Below are 15,451 nucleotides of genomic sequence, written 5' to 3' on the forward strand. Positions count from 1 at the left end.
GGAGCTGGCCCCACGAGCCCTCTAGTGTGAAGTGGGAGGAAAAAAAAGAAATCTGGGGAGTAGGGAGTTGGGGAGAAGAAAGCACAAGCATGAACTTAACTCGTGGGGACAAATGGAAATGAGGCGACCAAATCTGAGCAGTGCAGCCTTCCCGGTGTGTTGCCACGGCTCACCATGCTGCTCAGGCTGCCAATGGGAAATGTTTGGGGATCTTCCCTGGGGGTAGGAGAGGTTAAGGGCTCTGACTGAGAGAAAGGTGGAGGGGAACTAGAAGCACCATTTCCTATCCCAGCCTCACCGCCGATGTGGATTTAGCACTCACCACCCCCCCCCCCCCCCGCGCTCCATGGAGATGTCAGCATCTCTCCAAAAAGCCTAACACACCAAAAGGTCTAGTACTCTGTGGCCCAGAGACCTGGCTGAGGAGGGAGCTGGCACTCAGTGGAAAGCATCACGGGGCATGCCTGAGAACTGGAGAAAAGTCAAAGCGTCAAAGCGTCTCCTCAGGAGGGAACGGCAAGCTGGGAGAGCCCAGCTCAAGACAAGGATTTTGAGGTGCGGCTCTCAGAAGCAAAGAAAAGGAAACAAGACCAGCCTCAAGAGAAATCAACTCACGATTCTGCACTGAGAAAAAGACTCTGGGAGTTAAGAGTAATTCTTGGAATCTAAGGTTCCCTGGGAAAGGATGAGAATGCATCCCAGTATACATTTAAAAATAATAATGTATCCTATTAGTGGAAAGGAGCTCTGGCCCTGTCCCTCCAACATGAGGTTAACAACCTCAAGAGATTCATCATCTCCACTCCGGCTGCCAAAGACCTGTTGGTGGTCAGAAACTTCAGGAAGCTGGTGTTTGTTTCTTCCTAGTGGGGTTGTTCTTCATCAGAACTCCTCTGACAGGGATTTCCATCCCCAGTGCTGCCCTGGCTTCGGGCAGGAGCTTAATGCCCTCTCCATAGAGGTCTTTCTCTCCCCAGTCCAGGGATCCTGTCCGGGAGGACTAATGGCGCCTTCCAAGATGGTTCACAGCCACCCCTGACCAGAAGCAGGGGGCGAGGCTCCTAACAGCCAAGAGGACCAAAGGCGGCAAGCACAGCTCTCACTGCGGAAGGCCAGTGGAAAGCAGGAGCAGGCAGGGCAACTGAGGAGAAAGAGAGGTGCCTGGGAAGGGCGGCAGCAGCTGAGGGTGGGGGAGGGCTGCAGCAGCTGGGGGGGAGGAGGGGAGTCCTCATGAACGGGCAATTGAGAAGGTTTGAGCAGCTGAGCGGCTGGGCTGGCGTCCGTGGGCCGCCCCTTCCCCCAGCCCCTCTCACCTAACCCGGGGAAAGCTGAGCGCTCACCCTCCCAGCCCGGCCGCTGGGTGGGCGAGTCGGCAGAACACAGGGTGGGAAAGAGAAGATGTCACTGGGGCGCCCCCTCTGCTGCGGGGCCCTACCAGTCTAGAATGTTCTGCCGCCAGAATCCCCTTGGTACCCAGATTCGCTCTGAGAGGGTGCTGCACAGCCCAGGACGCCCTCGGCTACCCGCACAGGACCCGGAGGGGGAGGGGACGCGCACAGGGGGCTGCCGGGTGGGGGTGGGGACCAGGACTTTGCCCTTTGTCTCTCTCTCCAGAGCCACCAGCCGAAACCCGACCCCATCAGCGAGCCAGGCAGCCAGCGAGGGGCAGGCTCCCCCTCCGGGGTCCTTTAGTAAATCCAGACCCGACCTCCCTGTGGTCAGGGCTGTGACTGAGGTGGTCCTGTGGGGGAGGGGGCTTCCCGCCTGCAAACAGGCCTGCAAGCATTTAAGTGGGAACCGGTTGGGGGTAGGGGGCTGGAAGTGGGGCCGCAGAAGCTTGGAGGGGAGAAAATGGCCCGGGAGGCGGCATTCCTTAGAGACCTCGGCTGGGCTGCGGGAGGAGGCAGGACCGGCCCGGGAGGCCTCCCACCGAGAAGGCAGGAACTGAGGCCTGGGAGTGGGCTAGGCTAGGCTGGGCTGGGCTGGGCTAGGCTAGGCTAAGCTAGGGGACACGGAACCAAGAAGCCTTTAAGGCCCGGAGAGAAAAGAACCTCCTCTCCCAAGACATTCTGGGAGCCTCCACAGCAAAGTTAAATAGAAGAAGTCATACTCATCCCCACGTCTGCATTTGTGGGGACGGGGGTGCAAAGCGCTTTATCTGCCCTTTTGAGGTGTCATCAATTAATATTCTTATTAATAACTCACATTTGCACAATGCTTTAGAGTTTACAAAGTACTTCTTTACAACCACATTCTCGTATGAACCTAGAACAAGAGGTTAATTTGAGCTCTAAACCACAGAAGATGGAGAATACTTTATTTCCATTCTGCAGATCAAAACACAGGCTGAGAGGAGTTAAGTGACTAGCTCAAGGTGACACTAGCCCCCAAGTGTTACTACACAACGAAGCCTGCGCCTGCTTGTCAGGAAAAAAAAGGTAAATGGGTTCTTGCTCCTCAAAAACATATATGAACTATGAATTATGATTCTGTAGGAATGTAACAAAGGTCAACTCTTTGTCCCTTCCTGCTAGGAGGAGGAGGAGGGATGGGAAGGGAAGCGTCTCAGTCCCTGCCCTTCCCCCTAACCTCCCATTTTCCCCAGAGTTGAACCCGAACAAAGGAAGAGCAGAGGTGGGGATCAGCCAAAGGTTGGAGCCCTGGTGCCTACCAGAAGTGCTAAAGAATGGAGGTTCATACAACTCAAAATACTTAACCAACTTATTTCACAGGGTTTCTGGAGATGGGAGAATTCAGATGAGGCATGGAGTGAGGCCCAGCAAAAGACACTGACCCCAGGATCCCACGGTTTACACATCTGGGGAAAGGACAGGCTGAGATAGGCACCTGAATTCTAACCCCACTCAAGTCCTCCACTTTGTTCGGCTCCCTCTCCATGGGTTATTTTCTTCTGAGCAGAATATTCCTATTTCCCATCTTAGCTTCCTAGACTAGGGAAGAATTTTCTGTTTTCTTCAACCACTCAAGATTGCCTAAAGCAACTAATTGTCTATTATATTTCAATAAAGCTGGGGGGGGGGATAAAGAAAAAAAAAAGATTGCCCGAAAACCCCAAAAGTGGGAGGAAAATACAATGCAAAGCATGTATGAAAACACCTGGGGCAGAAGGAGGTTCACACCAAGGAGAAATTAACTTTAGGTATGTTTTTATTTGCTAAGCTAATGCTCTCCCCACTGAGGGGTGGGGGGAGAAGCTCAAGATAAGACTCTACTCCTCTGAGTATTAGAGGATCATCACCCTGTAAGAGATCTCGGCCTTGGAGGTAGAAAGGCCTCGGTTTGAATCCTAACACTACTACTTATTTAAGGTATGACCTTGGTTGACTATGTCACTTTAACACTCAAAGCTTCAGTTCCTTCTTCTGTAGAATTATGGTATAATACCTGCAGAGCTCTTATGAGGGTTCACGGAAGTAACAGTGACTAGCTCTGAGTGGATAGATACTCAAAAACTGTCCCCAGTAATTATAAAAGGAACTCATCTTTTGACCCTCATCACATGGCACAGTGCTCAGGAGCAAATAAGACATTCAATAAGGGAAATAAACAGAGACCTACCTGAGGGCCTCTGGCAAGCCATTCCTCCCTTCTGGATAAATTGTCTTCCCACAAATACCTCCCTATCAGCTCACGATGCTCTCCTTAATCCAAGCCTCTATTTTTTCTTTCTATCCTCCAAAACACAGCTTAGCGCAAAGCCTCCCTCCTCTATTTTAGTTCCTGAGGTTGTATGCCTCTCATTTTACCATGGTCTCTGGGCCTCCGCAGTCCCACAGCTTTTCCTGGATCTAAAGTAAAAATACTGAGGGCAGAGAATATTATCTTTTACCTCTTTTATGTGGCTCCCTCTCTCAACCCCTATGTATCCCTTTCTGAACCCTGAAAAAGACCCAATAATGCTAAATAAAAACTCAGTAAGTAACTAAAATTTAGTACAGGAGAGGGATCAGGCAGACTCGCATTTCATATAGGATGAAGAGGTGACGACCATGTAGGAAAAAGCAAAACTAGCAATGATGTAAGAATAGCAGCGGGGTGCGGGGGGGAGGTATTGTTTAACAGGCACAAGAATTTCAGTCTTACAAGATGGAGTGTTCTGGAGATGGATGGAGGTGAAGGCTGCACAACGATGTGACCGTTCTTAATACCACTGAACTGTACACCTAAAAATGGTTACGATGGTAAATGTAATATGTATTTTTACCACATTAAAGGTAATTAAAAAAAAAAATACCAAGGATAAAATGAAAAATTTAAAAGCCCCTGGAGAAAAACCATCTGAATTTCCTTCAATCTCCACCGTGAGACCAATGTCTTTCCCTTACTCCTCATTGTAGTTCTAGCACCTGACAGAGGGCATGTCATGCAGTAGTAGACCCTGAATATAAAAATAAATGGATGAATGGACGCATGCATGAATGAATGCACATACCACCAATCTATGCAGCAATATGCAAGCTGTCACAGAACACCAAACCATCTTGTTAAATATTTCCTGACACGGAATTTAGTGGTAAAGATACGATAAAAATCACCCCTCCAAAAAAAAAAAAAAAATTTTTTTTTTTTTAATGGCTGATTGGCAAAGACCCCACACAAACACCCGGGCTAAAGTAGCTGATCAAGGGATGTTTTGAGGAGGTGAGCAAAGAAGCCCGGACCTAGACAGGTCTCATTCCTCTTCAGTTAGAAGTTGAAATGAAACTACTCATTTAAGATGGTCAGAGAGGGGCAAGGGTAGGAAAGTGAAAGAAAGATTACCTCACTGAGATATATGAGGTTCGTGAAGATCATTTTGTTCCACCTCCTGCCTACCCCCAGCTTCTTCTAGACAGGCATCACTCTACCCTATTCTAAAAAGCCAGCATCGGCAGCTTGAATCAAATGGTAATAAACTTAGGGAGAAAAATCCTCTAGATAAAATAACTTGTCAGGTGGATCTTCTTTTACATGAAATAAAAAGTTGCTAGAGTGGACACTCTTCAAGAGGAGAGAAGAAAATACTCTTCTGAACCCTGCTGCCTCCCCAGCCAACATCCCATTATGTCTAGTCCTTGCTCAGAACATACTGGCTGCAGCCACCAACGGCCATGTCTGTGAAGGATCATCTTTGCCCTTTAATTTAGGGTTGTGTCTCCAAATCCTGCCAAAGCAACTGCTCTCTATTACAGTTGGACTGCTCCTCCCAAGCAACTTAAAGACCTGGAGGAGGAAGTAGAATAAATATTTCTAACTCTGAATAGACATCCTCAACAAGTTTACTCCACCCCACTGCCCCCACTTCGGTTCCTGTCTCCCCTCATTTTCTCCTTCTCAGAGTACCCAATGGAAAGTTGACGAGCCTCAAGCAATCCCAAATGCCTATCCAGAAAAGAGGCAACACGCATCATTCCGCATGAACTAATTGTAAAACCCTTTATAGTAACTGATTAAAGTCATAAGCCTGTTAAATGGCCAAAACCCACATCCGATTAGAAGTCCTTCCCCTCCCACCCCACTTAAGAAAAGGTTCAATCCTCCTTCCCTAGACTGAGATGTCAAAAGGGGTTGTGGGTATGTACGTGTACATGTGTGTGCACCCTTTGGGCAAGAAGTGCTGAAGAGAGGAAGTGGACATGAAGGTGGGTTCCAAACACATCTCTGGAGACCATTTTCAATCCACGGGACCAGGGGAAGTGGCCACCGTGGCTTTGCTCCTACCCCTAACAAGAGAATAGGGAACAATGAATGCAGTCACTTCATGGGCATCCAGGGATCTCCAACTCCTGAATGCCTGTTTTGTCAGCTTACCAAGAGCAGAACATTAAGACAAACACACCCATCACCCAGCTAAAGGGGAGATGTGTTCCCATTTCTTCCTCCCTCAGACTCCCAAGAAGACTGACACAATCCTCCTTCACCCTGAATACTTACACCTATCTCATCTGCAGAATTAGGGTGGTTCTCCTCTCACCGATGTCCCTACCTTATATACACGCACCTTTGACAGTAGCCCCAAACTGCAAACTCCCAGCAGTAGGCCCGGCTCAGGGCATCGACAATGAATATGTGGCCCATTCCCATAAGGAACAATCAGTAGCACTCCCGCTATGCTTGCCCCATCCTTTTGTCTAAGAGAGATGTAGCATACAGGTAGTTATGGAAGCACCCTACACGCAAATCTCCTTCACTATGTCTATCCATCATTGTTTCATACAAAATGCATGCCAAATTCAAATAAGTATGTTCCCTACCTACTCCTTTATATATGTGCCAGGCTTCAACACACAGTCCAAAAACAGAAGGCAGAGAGGTCCATATCTAAAACAAATAATAATAGCTAATGTGCAATAGCGGCAGTTTACAGTACAGAAATTGAGGCTAAAGGAGGTTAAGTAACTTTTCCAGTTTCCCAATCACTGCCTGACTCCAAAGCTCTTGTTTTTAACCACTGAACTCTCCTGAGAGATCTTTCCTCCATACCCCTGTAGAGGACTGAGTGTGGGGCCTAAGGCAGGTCATGAGTCTCAGACCTAATGGAGCTTCCCTCCCATCTCGAGCCTCAAGAATTCTGAATGATTCCTGAAGAATTCTGAGTCCTCTCTACTCCTGTTGCCAAAGAACTCCCACAATCTTTACATATAACATTTTTTTTAATTTCTGAAATCTGATTTCACCTCTTCAAGATTCTAATGATAGCCAATCAACTACATTAAACTACCCAATCAAATCTCAGAGTTAACATTTTCCATTTCAAGTGATCAAAACATCTGAAGAATCAATTTTTTAACTGAAAATAACTCAACGTGAATAAAAATTGAAGTTTTCCCTAACTCTCTTTTCCTAAGGAAATGTTATGAGGACCGAACAGACATAGTGGAAAGAGAAAATGGAGATCCTCTACTTCTCCTGCCTAATCTCTAAGAGAGCTTTTTCTCCACAACGCTCCCCTAAACGATAAGCAAAATTCTCACCCATTCTGACAGGTCCCTTATATGCCTTTAGCCACCAAAATGCCATTTGTCTAATAACAGCCGTGTCCTGAGGGGTCTTAAAAATATCTGGACGATCCAGTCAAAAATTCTTTTAATCATCCAGCTGTTTGCTCTGTTTCACTCAAAAGCAGTTTATTGATATTAGCCGTGCTCTACTCTCTGTCACACGACCGGAACATCAAACCCTGGAAGCCTGGACTTCTGCAACAGGACTCCATGTCTGTGGTGTTTCATGTCAGTCTTTTGCAATCAGGTTTTCTCCAACTATATTAAAATGTTGAGGTCCAGACCCACTTTTATCCCTGTGATTTACCCATAATCCACACACATTTTATTTCAGCAGTCTGTGTTTAGTGTGAAAGCTTGTTCAAGCCTGTTGTTCCTTCGTTCCTCACTATTCATTGCAAACCTACTGTGCTGCAATGATAAGAAGCGGGTCTTCCGAAGCTGACTGGTTCTGCTTTTTCGATACTAGGATGACCCCTTTCACCTACTAAGAAGTATATAGTCTCTGAATAAAATCTGAGGGGATATCCAAGTTCTTCCACTACAACGGAGTGAGCATACTGGAGACTGAACATCTACCTGCCGGCACTGTCTCCTTGTGATGGTGTGGCTCTCTCATCACAGACGTCCTCCTGGATGATCATTTTCCAGCCAAATAAAACTTTTATCAATAACCAAGGATGCATACACTTTCTCAAGTCCATGTTTTTTGAGGAGACACCTGTCTTACTTTGTTTTGACAAGCATTTTAAAAGGTGTGAGCACAGAGAGGAAATGTGCTCAGCACAGGTAGAAATGATGTGCAAATTTTATATTAACGTGGAGCCAAACACAGGCTGACGCCAAGAAAGATCTTCGAAGCCTAGCCAGTAGCTTACTGGAGGACCTACTGTCTACCGTTTACAACATGAATAAAATCCCCCACAGAGCGTCTTGTTACTATTACTCTCTTTGTTACTGTTTCAGTCAGTCTTTCCAACATGGAGACACTCTATTTCCTAAAGATTACAGATTACTTGTCACTGTTGCCTCTTCAAGTTTCTAAGGGCCATGGCCGAAGGGCCTCAGGTACTGAAAGAGGGCAACAGCTAGAGACACCTCCATTTTCTCTCCACCTCTCTTATCCTCTTCTTTTCCCCTTACCCACTCTCTTCCTCTCTCCTCTGCCTTTTCATTTCACATTTACCCACCGGCCTTTTACTTTCGTCTTAGGATGGAAAGGTCTTAAGAGCCTGCTGGAAAGGTCTGTGCCCTGCTGATGGGGGAACTATCCACGTGGTCCAGGTTGGAAACATGGGGGCTCGAGGGCTAGGGCAGAGGTTGTTTGCAAGAGGGGCCGCGCAGCCTTGGATCTCAGGTACCCTGGGAAAGGAAGCCCCCCTCGGAGACCCAGGCCTGCGGATGTTCCCGGGCAGGGGCTTGTTCAAAGGAGGAAGGCGGGGGCCCCAGCCAGAGCGGGCAGAGATTGCGTGGCGGGCGGGGAAGGCTTAGGGCAGCCGGGCTGGCTCTCCAGGAAGCGCCTCCAGAGCCGCCGCTGTGACTTTCTCTGCTTTTTGAAAAGGAGAAGGGAAGGCAGGCAAGTCTGAAAGCAAAAATAGCCTTGCCCTCCGCTTAAACTACAGCCGGTTTTCTAAACCTGGTGTCTGTGACCCCCCTCTCCCGTGGGTAGCTGTGCGCCTCCTTCTCTTTAAAAGGGAAGCGGGAAATTGACCCCCCCACCCATCTCCCGCCACCACCCCTCTGTCTGGAATTTCCAACCCAGGACTAACTCGTCTGATTTCTCCAGTCTCCCCTGCAGCTTCCCTCCCCCTTTTCTCTTCTTAACACTGCCGTCCCAAAATTTAAGCCGTACTCTATGGAAGGCATTAGCCACATTTTAAGAATCATTTAAGAGGATGAGGAAGAGAGAACAAGACTGAATTTAAATTCTGAAAGCTGGCAGAATGTCTGTTCTTCAAACACCTTTGGTTCATACATTTATTCTAATAACAACATCACCACCACTGCCACCCTACACACAAAAATCAACAGAGATATAACCAGTACATACCTCTTCAACAGCAATCCCTGAACTTCAACAAAAATCACTTGGTGGTCCTCCTTTTTCGCTCAACTAAACCAGATCTAAATATTTTTAACGTTTTAAAATTGTATACTCACTAGCCCATCTCAATGGTATCTTTGTCAAGTGGCTGTTACACATAAAGTCTAGAATACGTAAATTCAAAATAAGCCTTAAAAGTACCCAAACACATAATATAGATTCAAATGACATATATTTAGGTAATTTAAAAAGATTAGACTCTCAGAACCTTTGAATCAAAATTCTTCCAATGGCTAATATCATGTATTTCATCTCTAAAACATAAATAATTATAAGAATGTTTTGCTCTTTTTGCACCAAAAGCTGTGCCATTAAAACTTTACATATGGAACTATACTTTGAATGAATTAGTGATGGGAATTACAAATTCTTCCCCTTCTTTACTCGAAAGTTCATCTGGGAAACCACTGGAGTAAAATTTCTTCTACTTTGAGTTAGAAAATAAAGGGTTCTGAAAACCTACAATTCTTCCAAAAGATAGTTAAATATCACTGTCCTTAGTAAAGGTCTTGAAATACTTAGCACTAATGTGACAAAGATTTCTCTAGCAGTGCAAGAAAACTTAAATTATGAATTTGTAAAGCTTACTTTCTAGGTGGAAATTAAAATCAGGGAGAATGAACTGATTTCCACATTTCCTCCAACTAGTGCAAAAAAATTTAAGAATCAACCATTTTTAAACTTAAAGCCCCAAAACTAACCTAATATTCATTTTTAAAAAACTTCTTTACTAAAAGTGTCATCAACTGTTTCTACTTTAAACTTACTTGTTGAAAGATACATCTGACAACTACAACCACTAAAGCAAGCCTGACAGCCTTCCCACTCTAGTACTTTTTACTCCTTTGTTGTTTTTTAAAAGACATTCCCTTGTTTCTTAACCACCCTGATAATTCATATTCAGCCCGTAAAGAACAATTTTCTCTAAAAGCATACCCATTTCTGAAGGCAAAATTTTTTGCTTGTTTTGAAAATATTTAGTGATCCAATTATTTCAGAACCTCCACAAATCACTTAAAAATAGTTTTTGCTTTGTATAAGGCTTCTCTTTACAGAGGTTTTTAAAGCAGCTAACTTTAGAAATTAAACTGGAAAATCAGAATGCTTGAACACTTACTTTCTCTTTTGAGAGTTCTTAAACTTAGAAGACTATGTTGGAAATTTAAGGTAAAATGTTAGCCCACCTCATTTTAAGACAAGAGAAAAGAACCACCATTAACTTGTCTAAGGAAATCAGGTCTTGAACCTGAATACATTTCACCAAGAAAAATGCAGTAAATCTCTTTCATTAAACAGCAACACCTTTTATTTTGATGACACCAGTTGACAGTAGGTATGCTATCTTTAGGTCACACTCCTCTAGAAAAAGGTACACAAAGTGGCAAATGAAACAAAAGTTTAATGCCCTTAAAAAGCTAGTCATTTCCCAAAATAAACAAGACTCACTAAGATGGTATTTCTTTACCTTAACTATTCTTATGTCTTTCAAAACAAAACATATACGAACCCTCTCCACAACTGTTTTAAAAATACTTTTGGTTTTACTCCTTTGTCCCAATATTTGACAATGAATATATACAAAATCTCAACAGAAAGCTTAATTTGTTGACCAAAATTCCAACACTGTCTAAGATGGGGTTTGAGGTGCTCTCAGAAAAATTTAATGCCACCCATTTAAAAAATTCAAATTGTTTTCAGTTTAAATTCATAGTGTTCAGACTCTTGGGCTCTTAAAAAGGTACAAATTACATTTACCAAATAGATACAAAGTTAGGACAAAACATACTAATTCTTCAAAATCAGGGTTGCTCAGGATAACCGTTATGACAGTTGAAACATGTTGATGAGAAATATCATCTTTTGTTTGACTGCCCCCTCTAAAAACAAAAATCAGTACCATTTAGCTTATTAGGTTTTTATGAATTTCTTAGAAACATGTAAAGTCATAATTTATTTGGAAATGAGTACATCAAGAAGTTCTCTTCCATTTTAATCAGTGAACACAGAAGAGCATATATACACAAAATATATATGTACAGTTCATTTTGCTTAAAATGTTACTCATAATTAACTAGTTCCTGTTCCATAGATCCATGAGATTGAAAAATCCAGCTGAGAAAACTTCAGACAGACTAAAAACACATACCACAATATGCTTCCCCAAAGAACACGAAATGATAGAGCATACTGACTTCATGAAAACAAACTTTCTTTTTTTAATCCCAAAACTTCAAAAATTGATTCATTCTAGAAAAATGAAGTGCCTGTTCACTGCCACCCAAAAAAAATAAAATAAAACACAACTGACTTAATGTTCGTGCTCAAAAATTATTTCAGGAAAGGAAGAATGCACAAAAGATGAAATTTAATGTAGGTGTGGAAAGGCCGATTTTGTACTCACTCTTCTCACAAACCCCACCCCTTCCCAACTCAAAAGAGCCCTCAGTAATGCATTTTGGAGGGAACAAGGAGCCTAAAAATGGCCTGAAAGCAACCAGATGGCTTAGGAGAAAAGACCCATAAATACAGAGCACCATGAAAATTAAAATATAAATGTTTTGGGTTCCATTTCATCACATTTAGCTATTTTTCTTGCTTTTCACTACATTCTCTTTAAAAATTAAACCTGCTGAAGAGCAAAAGAAAAAAATTCCATGTATTTTGGAATTCTAGTTATTCTGGATATTTCTCATCAACATGTTTCAAACACTCAGCTTTCAGTTCAAATGTCCACAACCTTCTCAATAAATCTACTGGAGTCAAGTGTATGTTTTTCTCTAATTCTCATCTCCAGGAAATGCTTCCAAATAATAAATAAGACTTTTTTTCTTCCTTCTGATTTGATTGCCTCTTTACCCTAACTCTAATTGCCTTTCCAATAACAGAGTATTTCAAGCACTGGAGGTTAAATCACAAGTCTGTAAACATAGTTACAAGTCATATTGATCATCTATAGATACAATAGTTCCAAGTTATTTAAATATCTCAAGCTAAAATACTGAACAGATTTTTCCTCCTGTTTCTAGACCCTCTTAACTGCCTCCAAATAAGCATAGCCACCCACTTCCACCTTTCCATGCTAAAAGACCAGGGATTATTCTGAAATGCAGCAAGTTTCCAGTTGAAATGAGGGGAGAGGGGAAGTGAGATAATCAAAGACTTACTGGGGGCTGCAATATGAGAAAACTGCACTGTCAACATGTTTAAAGTCAGATTTCAGAATGCAGAAAGACTCTACCCTTATTCCTCCCAGCCAGAGTTCAATGAAAGATTTGAAATGCACCATGAATCACATTTAGGGATAACATGACAGAGGTACCCCACTTTGCTGATGTGAGTGAGGATAGAAAGGTACTAGGTCACACACACTCATGGAGGGAGTTCTAGACCCTCCAAAGAGCCCCAGCTCACAGCCTGAACACAAAGCTCTCACCCCAGATGGTCCCCTTATAACAATGGACTGAAAAAGCAAGGGTGGGGGGTGGGGAACTCCGAAAGGAGAGTACAGCCAAAGCGTTTTCTTTGCAAAATACAGTTGGGATTGGAGGACAGACATATGATGTGAAGGACTAGGGATAGGGGTCTGAGAAAAAACTAATGTCCTACCCTGTTGCAGAAATATAAATGAAGCACACTCATTAAGAGAATTCTTTTGGGAGCAGGAACTCATTTCATTTCCCTTAGGGAGTCAAAAGGGGACCCCCCTCCCATTCGCGTAAGAATTACGGTGAGGGAAGGATGAGGGGAAAAAAAGCCAAACAGAAAATGAGGCCTGCTAGTAAGTTGCAAAAAAGTCCATGAGTCTAAACTCTTCAAGATTTTCAGCTTCCCCAGAAAAATGGCCCCACGCACCTTGAAAAACTCCCCAGGCTTCTTCCCTATTTTTTTCGTTTACTTCTCCAAGTAACATCAACCCACCCCAGCCCCAGCTTATTATTTTTTTTACAAGCTGTAAACCACCCATTACAAGATCTTAGCCAATCTTCCCTCCCTGCCCCCAACATCCGGAGTTGGGGGTGGGAAGGCCAGTAATGGATTTCTTCCATTGGAGACACTTCTGGACCCCTGATCACAGCCTCTCAGCGCCCACGGGCTCTCCCCCCCGCCCCAGAGAAGAGCTCTTTCCTACCTTTGTTTTTTGGGCACCGAATGTTCAATCTCTAGGCGTTTTCCTTGCAGTTCTACTTTCCCTAAAGATTCCACCAAAAAAAAAAAAAAAGGCAATATAAGCGCTCGAACAGGGGTGGGGGGCAGGAAAAGGAAAGAGAAAGACATCTGAGTAATTCAGGAGTTACTGGGATGTAAGACCTTCCTAGGAATCCAGGCAGTGGGTTCCACAGCCGGATGCGAAGAGATCGCTCGGAGAATAGTGGAGTCGATATTCATTATTGTTGTTTTCTTAATTTTTGTTTTCTGTTGTACTCACTGAGGCTAGCTTAAGTCATGGTTCGTTCTGGGAAACCGATTAGGGAAGAGTGCGAAGACGTCCGTTGGGTCTGGCTGCCTACACGGCTCCCAGATGTGGAGAGAAGGGGCCGAGAAAGAGCCCCCGTTTCTCCCCTACATGTGTTGGGGTGGGGTGTAGAACGAAACTTTATTTTTCCGTAGAGCCAGAGAGGAGGGCTTCGGTGGCGGGGCAGTCACCTGTCGGGGTGGTCGGGAGGCGAGGTCCTGGGGGAGCGGACCGGGGCCCGCAGGGAGGGTCCCCAGCGGCCCCGGCGCGCGCCTCCCGGCCCAGCCTCGCGTCTCGGGAAGCAGCATGGCGACCCGCCGCCGCCGCGCCACCCGCTCACGCCCCACTTTCAAATCAAAATGGCTCAAGCCCCAGGCCTTGGGCGGGAGGCGGGACCCCCGCTCTCCAGTCCTGCCCGAGGGCTGCAGTCCCCAGAGGAACCCGGGAGGTCGCAAAGGGAGCGGGGCCCCTCGACCGCCCGGGAAGGCCTACGGCGGAAGGGGAGCTAAGGGTGCTAATAGGGTGGGGTTGGGGGGCGTCCAGCCTCGGATGGGGAGGGGCCGACATGGAAATAACGCCCAGACCGGGGGCGCCTCAGTGGCGCCCCCCACTACTGCCACTGGGGGCTCCCCCATCATTAGTGGGGGGTAAGGGGACGGCCTTACTAAAGCCTCCAGGGGCTGGGAGAAAGGGGCGAGAAACCCCGAATGTTTCCGCGCTGGGGTAGGGATGGGGGGTGGGGTGGGGGTGTCCTTGGAGGTGGGTGGAGGGTGGGTCCCGAAGCCAAGCCCCGCAGGCCCGTGGGAGAGCAGAGTTGGCGGGCAAGGAGAGCGAGGCGCAGGTCTCCGTTGTTTGGGGATTTCGTCGTGGTTTCTCGGGGAGGTGGGCGCACTCTTACCGGAGAAAGTTTCGATGGCCTTCATCGCCCAGTGCTCGTCGGGGCAGTCCACGAAGGCATAGCCGGACTTGACCAAGAACTGGCCGCTGTAGGAGATCTTGTGCTCCGCAAACACTTTCTCCAAGTCGGCGGGGGTCACGCTCTCGTTGAGATTGCCGATGTAAAGCTTGTTCATGGTGGCGGGCTCCGGGCGGGACGCGGTCCCTGGCAAGGCCGAGCGAGCGGGCGGGCGCGGGCGGTGAGCCTCCTAGGCCGAGAGGCGGACGGGCAGGCGGCCGGCGGCGGCAGCCGCAAACTTTCTTTGCACCCCACCCCTGAAGTTGTCCGGAGCCCGGGACGCGGAGGGCGGCCAGAGGGCGCGCAGAGGTCACAGAGGAGTTCGGGGAGGCCCAGGAGAAGTGCCCGCGGGGCGCTGGGAGGCTGACGACGCGGCGCTGCTCCTTCCCTCTGTCCGAAACCCCTCCGAGCGGGCTGGTGTGTCACGTTTCTCCGCGGCCGCCCTGGCGCCGCCTCTAAATAAAATCGACTTGAAAAAAAATGGAGCGGAAAAAAAAAAAAAAAGGCGAAGCCACGTGGTGAAAGCCCCCACCCACCCTGCAGGGGAAGACCCCCGACGCCTCCGGGCCCTTTGGCCCTCCAGCCTGGCCCAGCCCACCAAGCTCCCGCCAGGATGGGTGGTGGGGGGGGCACCCAATTCACCCCCCGAGCCGAGTGGGCTGGTGGGGGCTGCGTTCCCTTAGCTCCACTTGCCCCCTCCTTCTTTTCAAGAATCTGGCCCCTAGGGAGGCGCCCCGCCCCCACCCATCCCCCTACCCGAGCCCTAGCTGGGGGAGGGTGGTCGGGCCCAGGATCTACCACCTCTTTATGGGTAAAACGTACGGTTATCTTTCATTCGTGTGGTGGGTGGGGTGAGTTTGCCCACCCTACCCCGGTTAACTGCTAGCGACTGACAGGAGGGGGACGGCGGAGATAGACAAAGAGAAGCCGAGGACTCT

At 46.6% G+C, this 15,451-nt stretch overlaps 1 protein-coding gene across 2 annotated transcripts in view; it reads right to left on the reverse strand.

Moving 5' to 3' along the window:
- Positions 1 to 15,244, reverse strand: part of IGF2BP1 (insulin like growth factor 2 mRNA binding protein 1) — a 36,098-nt gene extending 20,854 nt beyond the window's left edge. For both annotated transcript variants that reach the window (XM_016158432.2, XM_016158431.2), the window contains exons 1-2: positions 14,457 to 15,244; positions 13,235 to 13,295 (exon numbers count right to left, since the gene is read on the reverse strand). In XM_016158432.2, the coding sequence (XP_016013918.1) occupies positions 13,235 to 13,295; positions 14,457 to 14,631 (236 nt within the window). In that variant the 5' untranslated portion in view covers positions 14,632 to 15,244. The remainder of the gene's footprint in view (positions 1 to 13,234; positions 13,296 to 14,456) is intronic.
- Positions 15,245 to 15,451: the final 207 nt, after the last annotated feature.

Source organism: Rousettus aegyptiacus, unplaced genomic scaffold, assembly GCF_014176215.1.
Source record: "Rousettus aegyptiacus isolate mRouAeg1 unplaced genomic scaffold, mRouAeg1.p scaffold_m13_p_6, whole genome shotgun sequence".
NCBI lineage: Eukaryota > Metazoa > Chordata > Mammalia > Chiroptera > Pteropodidae > Rousettus > Rousettus aegyptiacus.